The sequence below is a fragment of the Micromesistius poutassou genome (assembly GCF_964030765.1).
Source record: "Micromesistius poutassou genome assembly, chromosome: 9".
NCBI lineage: Eukaryota > Metazoa > Chordata > Actinopteri > Gadiformes > Gadidae > Micromesistius > Micromesistius poutassou.
Window position 1 is genome coordinate 4,046,984 of NC_140279.1, and position 9,391 is coordinate 4,056,374.

General features: G+C 41.8%; 1 protein-coding gene across 2 annotated transcripts; it reads right to left on the minus strand.

Moving 5' to 3' along the window:
• Nucleotides 1-953: 953 nt before the first annotated feature.
• Nucleotides 954-6,531, minus strand: mutyh (mutY DNA glycosylase). Of its 2 annotated transcripts, none has more exons than XM_084473029.1 (15): nucleotides 6,367-6,531; nucleotides 5,944-6,071; nucleotides 5,797-5,836; nucleotides 5,612-5,685; nucleotides 5,453-5,494; nucleotides 5,290-5,361; nucleotides 4,788-4,901; nucleotides 4,338-4,435; nucleotides 3,953-4,097; nucleotides 3,319-3,406; nucleotides 2,792-2,974; nucleotides 2,447-2,592; nucleotides 2,195-2,350; nucleotides 1,562-1,609; nucleotides 954-1,404 (listed from the first exon to the last, which is right to left on the minus strand). In XM_084473029.1, the coding sequence occupies exons 1-15, from the start codon at nucleotides 6,473-6,475 to the stop codon at nucleotides 1,282-1,284; spliced, it is 1,566 nt and encodes a 521-aa protein (XP_084329155.1). In that variant the 5' UTR covers nucleotides 6,476-6,531; the 3' UTR covers nucleotides 954-1,281. The 2 variants fall into 2 exon arrangements, with proteins under 2 accessions (XP_084329155.1, XP_084329154.1); XM_084473028.1 differs by having other exon boundaries at nucleotides 5,944-6,074.
• Nucleotides 6,532-9,391: the final 2,860 nt, after the last annotated feature.

Here is a 9,391-nt window from a genome sequence, read left to right on the forward strand (position 1 = left end):
GTTGCCTTTCCACATTTTCCAATATCCACTGGTAGAAGTAATTGATGAGCTGGAAAGCATTATCCATGTCATTTTGTGAAAAGTAATAGCCCTGTGACAGTTCAAAATCTGCCATCCAACTCAAAAGGAATGCAGGACTACCAGCTGAACAAGAGCACCTTTGTCGTTAAATACAATTTAACATTTAAAGGGCCAGTGAACAAAAAATATTTGTTTTGCTTTTAAACGTGGGCATTTCTCAAATGATCTTCAACATAGTAATCAAGGCCATTTTGTCCTGGTTACTAAATAAGTTAAGTTCTTCCCTGCTTTCCACTCAAACCACTTTCTTTGCGATGTTGAAGAGCCCTTTCCTCGGCACTTGGACGTCACGAAGAGCTGCCACTACGTGAGGGATGACTTTTGACGAGAGGCAAGTTAGCAACAATGTCTGGAGGGCGACGGGTGTTGTTGGCTGTGTATGAGAGAGGGTTAAGGTTCTCACTTATAGTATAAAATCCCTCCATCCTGACCTGACAGTCATGCAGAAGCCCAACCATGCCCGCTAAACGTGTTTCATTCGGCGCAAGCATCCTGACGCTGTTCTAATCCAAATGGAAATCCTTATTATCCTTTTCACAATCTCAAGTGAAGACATAGCTTCTCTAGGGGATATGGTACGTTGTTGAAGTTAGTTGCCATTGCTAATATATTATCGGATACCCATAAGCCGTGCAGTGCACCTTTGCTAATTATTTTGTCTATATATGTGGGATTATCAATATTTTTCCGTAAAAAAACGTAAAACATTCAGGAAATACTTTAATGTCTAATAACAATTATTTATTTTGTTGGATCACACCTGTCCAAACTGTGCTTAAAATATGTTTTCCAGTCAACAAGGGGATGGCAAATGGCTATACTCCAAATGCACACATTTGAACGTCTCTGTAAAACAGCGTTTCATGCAGGGTTGCCAAGTTTTGGTTTTTGGCCGGAGTGAGACTCTGTAGAATCTCATAATGCTTACATTATAACAGGGTCAGCAGGTGGAATTGTTGACGGAGGGGGGAATTGAGTGTTGGATTGCAGGCGGACAGGATTGTTGACGGGAAGGAGATTGAGTGTTGGATTGCGGGCGGACGGGATTGTTGACTTGTTGCTTGTCTGGAGCGACAAGAGCGAGTTCTAACGGGTATTTTTTTTGGCGTGACATTTGTTGGTGTGCGTGAGAGCGTCAGATTGATGCTGAAAGCGTGAGTGTCACGCCAGATGCATGAGAGTTGGCAACCCTGTTCATGTTTACTCTGTGGTCTTGAAGAAGGAGTTGAGTGATAACTGCTTGGTTCCGTTGGATGGGTTGAGTTTGGTCTTTTTAGAAATAGACAACTTGCTGTTTTTAGCAACCTTCTTCCTCTTGCCATCCTAACAATGCAAACACATGCTTTAAAAACATATATATATATGTGTGCAGGAATGGTCAGATTATACATTTGTAAAATGTACATTCGGTTACATAGTTTGTTACATTACCTCGCCAAGCAACTGAGTTATAAAATAATGTAAATCAGAAAGAACTTACCTTTAAAGTTAGCTTAAGTTGACCCATATTTTCATACAGCTTGAGGATCTGCAAGAATTGACACAGGTATCCCATGTCACATCGTCATACAAATACAATGCTATTCAAATACAGTGGAGTCTAGTGTTGGGTTAGTTTTAAAATAACTTTATGTTACTAGATGACTTCTATTTATAATTGTGCAAAGCTATGGAGAGAGAGTGGTCTCATTATTATTACAAATGGAAGTAAACTTGTGTCTTGTTAATTTACATTTGGAAAATGTGCACAAATGCATACATATTTATAAATCCAAGATGTACATTTTGCCCAAATACCTATTTATTTTTTAATGCATTTGTCCTGTCAATACGGAGCCAGCAGGTAGGATGGTGATTATCTGCCTGATGATATGAGATACTTAGCGTAGTAGCGTAGCGTATCAATGTCTGGCCTACCCTACTGCATTGTAAATGGCATCTTTATAGCCGAGCTACACACGCGCAGTATGCAGCCACCCGCCAAGACGTAGGAAAGAAACAAACAATGTGAATGCGTCAGAACTAAATGTCTTGATTACTTGAAATGCAAAAGTAACTCATTACTCTCCAACAAAACAAGCATGATATCCCCAACAGTGGTGGAGAGACATACCTTTTTCAGTCCTGTGGAGACTGCTGCCTCAAGCAGAGCAGGCCTGGTTAGCCACTGAAGGTTTTCCCCTTGCGTTTCTTCAGTGGCGTCTTTGTCCTTGACACAAACACTGTACACAACATACGTCTGGTGAATGTGAGAGAATATATGAACCACCTGCCGAGAACGGGAGACAAGAGGAATAGAAAATCGTAAATTCGGTTCAGTCGTTAATTATGGAATTTGCAAGCGTGGAGACTGGGTGGCACTAACCTCCCCAACATAGGACAAAAGGTCCATGTTGACCTTGACTCCCAAGATTCTTCCAACCTCTGCACACAGGGCTCCCTGCTGCTTGACTTCTGAATTCTCCTCCTCCAGTGACAAACTGGGGAACTCCCACATCCCGGCTAGAAGACCTGTGGATGAACCACATCCAGAGAAGAACATTGACTCTCACCACACAGAAGGCTTTAAAATCAATAGTTTCATGGGACAATGCAGCCATTTAGAAATATGCATATTGATATTTTGGACGTTTTAAACCAGCTAACCACCCCCATGACCACAAAATCACATGACTCTTGTAGTAAACTGTGTATTATTTTGCGGGCGAACCTTTGTTGGGTCTCTGAGTGAGCAGATACTCGTCCTCTCCGCAAGCGCTGGGTCGGCGGGCCACACAGGTGAGGGTGCGTTCGACGCGCGGGGCCTTTTTGGCAGGCTTCCTGGGGAAGTTGTGGACCCCCAGGTCATCCAGCCAGGGCTCCGTGGGGCACAAGGTGCAGGATGCGGGAGTGGCTGCATGGGGGAGGGAGGGGGCGGTGAGGTTGAGTAGAATAACACTATCGATCCCAAGTGGTAGCCCCAGTCAAGTGTTACAGCAGCCATAGAGAGTAAACCAAGACATAACTATCAATACAACAATAACCCATAATATATGTACACCTGGGTACAAAATGTATCGAAGAATAAGTCAAATAAGAGTAAGTATATAAATATAGAATATATAAAAACAAAGAAATATGGAAACATTCAGGTACACATTAACATAAAACACAAGTCTTGCGGATGGTGTCTGCCCAGATGATAATACCTAATGAGTCTGACAGGAGAGTGAGAGGAAGAGGAACCAGAATACTCACTGCAGTCTTCTATATCACCCTGTGTAGACGGGCTCTTGCCCACTTTCCCCAGGAGCTTTTTAGAGTTGGCCTCCTGCTTGACATGAACCTGGACATAGTTAGATGTTCATTAGATCTGTGACGTTGACCTACAGACCTGGTCTTCACCTACAACGATCTGGCTAATGACCGCTAAACTTAGCCTCGTTCCAAGACCTCTCTCAGTTCCTTCTGTATCCGTGTCCATTACATGTTTTGGATATTGCTTTAGTCAAACTATTTGTAAAAACCCTCCATATTTGTTGTTCTTGGATTTGTTGTTGTTGTTTTTCTTGTCGTGTTCTTATTCTTCCCACTCTGGGGAGGCGTACACAGCTCGTAGGAAGTAAGAGAACGGAAGTTGTGTTGCGGTAGACAGGGATTGCGCTACAATCCATGACCCTCTCTCAGCCTAGGCTTAAGTGCCTAGTAATGCTATATAATTATATATCCCGGTATAGGATATAGTTTGCATAGTTTAAAAAAATATATATAGCCTGTATATACACATATAATTAAATTTCACCATTGATCAATTTGTAAGCTGATACTACCATAGCAGTACAACTACATTGCTTCATTGAAATCAGCAGAAGTCAGGCGAAGGGATCAGCACCTTGCGATAGGAGTGGCAGTGGGTCTTTAGAGGACACTGGCCACAGAGAGCTGCTTTAGGGGTGCAGACTCGGGCCCCCAGCTCCATCATGGCCTGGTTAAAGTCCCCAGGTCTCTCCGGGTCCACCACGGTATTAGCCAGACTCCTAGAGAGAACCGCCATTAAAAAGTGATAGAATAAGAATTTAGACTTATGTTATTCAAAAAACACACCATTTGTATTGCGTTTTTTTCATGATAACAAATGAAATAAATTAAAATAATTGCAAAACAGATTAATAACAGACATAAATAAAAGCTCTGGTCAAATTTTGGAGCTTCATAATTATTTGAACTTAAACTTCCACTCTGAAAAGGACCATGAATGATTTGTATGCCTCCCTCACCATAGGGCCTCTGTCACGGCAGAGCTGGTGCTGTCAGCCCCTATAGCTCTCAGGCGACACAGGACACGGATCACGTTGCCATCCACCACTCCAGACACCTGAGACACCCAGCAGGGCAGCCAATCAGTGATCACAGGTGATGGACAACATGTCTCTTGTTATCTTAGACGAAGATGAAGCAGCTGGTTTACTGTGTTCAGTGCTTCTAGCATGGCTAGTTCAAAATTAAATCAGACATATTGGGTGTTTTAATAAAAGGTCTCTTAAAATAGGGAGGGAATCTTTAATAATGTCAATGAATGGAAATTATATAAATTAAGGTATGGTCCTCAGCGATAACACGGCTCTGAAATTAATGAATGGACGTATGAGTCATTTTAGGTGGTATTGTGTGTGTGTAAGTGTATTTATGTGTTTGTGCAAGTGTGTATGTGTTGGGTAACCCCTGACCTCTCCCAGTGCAATAGACCCGATGGCCCCTGCAGTGTAGCGTCCGACCCCAGGCAGCTGTTTCAGAAGGCTCTCCACCGTCCTGGGCATCTGTCCCTTCATCTCTGTCACCACCTTAGACACAAACTCCAATGACCACCAAATCTCCCGCATGAGGTACGTCTATTCACTGTGAACTGTAGTACCTGCCCTGATCTTCCCTGCTACTGGGACCCTTATTTATATTCTTTAATAATGATGTAATGTTATTTCTGTTCATTGCAAATACTTTTTGATATGATTGTGACTTGTTTTGCAAACTGTCCTTGACTGCTTACGTACAATTTTTTTTGCTGTAAAAAATGTGTATCACTGCCTTGTTATGATACGATGTAATCTTTGTATATTTTGAGTCAGTAATTTCAATAAAGAGAACGCAGAGTATAGAGAAGTAATATAGTACACTGAAGGTATTGAAATGCATGCTATTGAATTAAAGTGTAAGCACAGAGGCATAACACACCTTCTGAGCTCCTTCGTGCAGTCTCCTTCCACGTGAGTAGTAGCCAAGCCCCGCCCACATTTTGTTGACTTCCTGTTTATCAAGGAAGTGAAGAACCGATTTTAAACAATTGCAATTCTGGTATATTGGCGTATCTGCAGTGAATTGTACTCTTGGGGTTCACCTCCAGTGAAGCAGCTGCCAGATCCTGCACGGTGGGCCACCTCTTGACATTCAATGTAGTGAATTCACAATATCATTATTAAAAAAGGTGATGTGTCATGTGTTGAATATGCTTCACCAAGGAGATAATGATTGTGAGAGTTAGGTCAGTGTTGGTTACCTTCATCCATCTGTTGTAATAATCGATCACAGTGGCCACCTGGGTCTGCTGCAGCATGATCTCTGAGACCCAAACTGTAAGCCAAAGAAACTGGCATCAAATAATCCTGGGGAATCTAAAAATATTATAAAATGATTTTCATAAATGTATCATCCACATGGTTTAGGATGGGAGTTGCATTATACCTGCATATGTTCTGATGTTGACGTCTGGCTCTTTTAAGGCCTGTTATAACAAAACATGAATCACATTTAGATATCAACTGTCTTGCAGATTTTCTGACCTCCTTGGGATATTTGTATCTTGCCGTGTACAATTAATGTAATCTTTACCACTGTCCTCCACGGAAGCTCTCTCTTCTCCTTGTCATACCAGTTTAGGAGCTTATTCTGTATCTGCTGCACAGAGGCTGGTTCATGAAAAGTGTGGTAGGTGGCCTGTGGACAGGGATCTGTGGGTTCTTCTGCAGAGAAGGAGCATGCGTTTACATTTCACTGAAAACTAATAAGAGCATTTTCTGTCCATGTACAACATTGGAAGGTAAAGATATGTTATTCTCCAATGCACGAACGTTAACAAACCTGACACCTTTGTAAATATGCTATAACTGTATCGGCAACAGTCCTTCTTGAGTATACAACTCTATAGTATTTTATTTAATTCTGCCTGGAGGACATCGATCATAGAACTAGTTATACAACAGCTCACAAAACACAACTTCTCTTCAATAAGAGGACGTAACATGATTAGAGTACCTTTTTTTACAGCTTCCTTCCCTGTCCTCTTTCGGGGTGCTTTCATAGTTTCTGTCATTTTAGGAGTGGATCTCTTTCCTTTCTGCATAGCGGAACGCAACTTGCTCATATTGTACGTATACTGATTACTTGTATACTCAGGCGTGCGTTAGAGTTAGGGTTAGAGCCATTTGTTTACATGTTGGACACCGTCACACCGCATGAACGTTCCCGCCAGTAAGGCGGAGCCACCGTTTTGGACCAATTGACGTTTCTTCCGGAATGAGCAACCAATAGCGAAAAAGCCCTGACCTGGTAAATAAGTATAGTACTAAAAATAGTATAAATAGTATGGTGTGTCTAACTATTGAAGTACTACATACGTTCCCTTTTTTTGCGCTGTTTAATAATTAGGATAACATTTAAGGGTACAATAGTCTATCTGAAATGGAAATTCTGTACCTACTTTATTCAAATTACGCTTATTTAAAGAAAGCAAGGGATTTTGAAGGAACACCAATACTTCCCCATTGTCGTCATGTCGTTTGGTCACTGCGCTTGTGCCACTGCTCTTAAAGGAGGTCAAATAGCCCGCACGCAAAGGCGCAGCTTGTGAACAGGCAAGGCAGGCAACTGCTCTGGGCCCCGGGCCGCCAGGGGGCCCCCAAGAAATAATAACGAAAATTATCTGCCAGACTTTGACAAACGGTTCAAGACTTTGCTTTAGTCGAGGCAATCGCTACATTTATGTGCTAAAAAAAATAATTTGGCAGCACTGTTTCACCTGAACACGTCTGCAGTGGAAGATGAGATTTTGACAGTACAAGCTGATATTGAGCTTAAGTCCAGGGCTTATGGACAATTTGGGAACTTGCTCACAAAGGAAAAGTATCCAAACATGAGGAAATGTGCTACCTCCTTTACTGCATTATTTGGCTCTACTTGTTTATGCCAGTCAGCCTCTTCCCACATGATAATTAGTAAGTTCAAATACCGTTCCACCATCACTGATGGTCATTTGGAAGCCTGCTTGAGACTAGCTTCCAGCAGCTACTCTCCGGAATATGCAATCCCGGTTGACTCCATTCAGTGCAAGTCATCAGAGTATGTACTCAGTATATATAAATAAATATATGTTTAGCATTTTTTAATCTAGGTAGATCATTTTGACCTGGTCATTTTGAAAGTAGCTTGCAGGTCGAAAAAGTGTGGGCACCCCTGAGCTAGGGCAAGCATTTGCCCTAGCAAAGGCCAGTAAACAGCATTTGTAGTTTGTTTGCTGTTATATTAATGTTCAGAATATCATATGTAGCACCTTTAAGGGGTTTGATGAGCACTGGAATTGTAATGTGGGTTTAATTACCTAAGAAAACTAGTCACAAGTACTCAATTGCTGTAACTAATTTGAGATAATTAATACCATGTCACTTCACACCTCTGTTAGGTGTGCATTTATACTATGTTATGTATGTCTATCTATGTATTTGTACTATCTATTTTTGTTAGTTTAATTGTCATTTGTATTAATATAGTGCTATCCAATGAATGTGAACACTGACTCTTTTTCAGTGGAGTGCAATATTCAATGTCTTTTGAACTCTTTTGAGTTCATAGCATTTGCACTAGCCATGGCATGTAAAACAGCATTTGCAAAATAAATGCTTTATGCATGGATGAACACTGGCCTTATACTGTTTTGGTCAGTATTAATATAGCATAATGCTGATGAATGTTGGTTGGAGGGGCCTCCTAGGAATTTTTGCCTAGGGCCCCAACAGACTCTCAAATCACCACTGCATGCACGGCTGAAATACACAGATTTTCTCATTGTATAAAATAGCTCTGTTCACCCCAACTCCGTTCACCCCACTCTGGATTTCATCTAATTGTTTTGTGCACTTTGTCAGGATTGTTTTATTCATCATGAAAACAGCAGCAGCCTTTTATATTCATATAATGTCTGCAATCCTGCACTCATGTGTAGGTAGTCCCCATGTTTGTATTCAGATGATTATTGAATAATTAAAATGTCACATAATCTGTGTGTGTGTGTGTGTGTGTGTGTGTGTGTGTGTGTGTGTGTGTGTGTGTGTGTGTGTATGTGTGTGTGTGTGTGTGTGTGTGTGTGTGTGTGTGTGTGTGTGTGTGTGTGTGTGTGTGTGTGTGTGCAGTTTTATCCAAATTTGTATTGTATTTCCTAGCATATCAATTGGTAGCCTGCATCATTGCAGGTGGTTAAGAGGGATGCGTAACATAGGTAGAACTCAATCCTCCTCCATGCTATACTAAAGGCCGCTCCAACTACTGCATACTGTACCTCTAACCGCCAGATAATGTTACCTTACCTTCCTGAGACCTGAGCCTAGGGAGCAGTGGCTCTAGGATGTTGAGATGGGCTTTCTTTATTTCAGAATGTGGGAAATGAGGAAATAATGGAAGAACAAAAAGCTCTGCTCACATGTAGTGTGTCTTCGTCTGCTTATGTGTCAGCTGCTATGGCAGCATGTGTGTGTGTGTGTGTATGTGTGTTTTAGTTGCTCTAGACAGATGTACCTAGACAGTGCGTAGGGTGTGGAAGATGCGCCACTGGGCTGTAGGGGAGCTAGAGGGCATGAGGCCCACCAGGGGGTGGTACACCTGGGGCTAGTACTGGGGGTTCCCATGGGCCAGGGCCTGCAGAAGGACCTGGGATGCTTCTTAAGTGTTGTTTGAGTGCGACTTGGCCAGGCACTCAGCCTTCACATCACATGCAGGCATGTGTGCAAAACACACATATTATAGCAACACACGCCGGCCTTGGCTTTCATGGTAGATGGTCTCTTTATACTTGGAGCTGGCAGGGAGATAGCTGGCTGCTGCTCCTGCTTCCTCTGCTGCTAGAACCGGCGTCTCTCTGCAGGCCATGATCAAGTAATAAATAATGAACAATATATATATATTTTAAATGTAAATAAGCCAAGTAATTGAGCCAATTATAATCATAACATTGTGGTTACTAATATATAGTATTTCAAGGGAATAGGTCAGAAATAATGAATCACTGTTA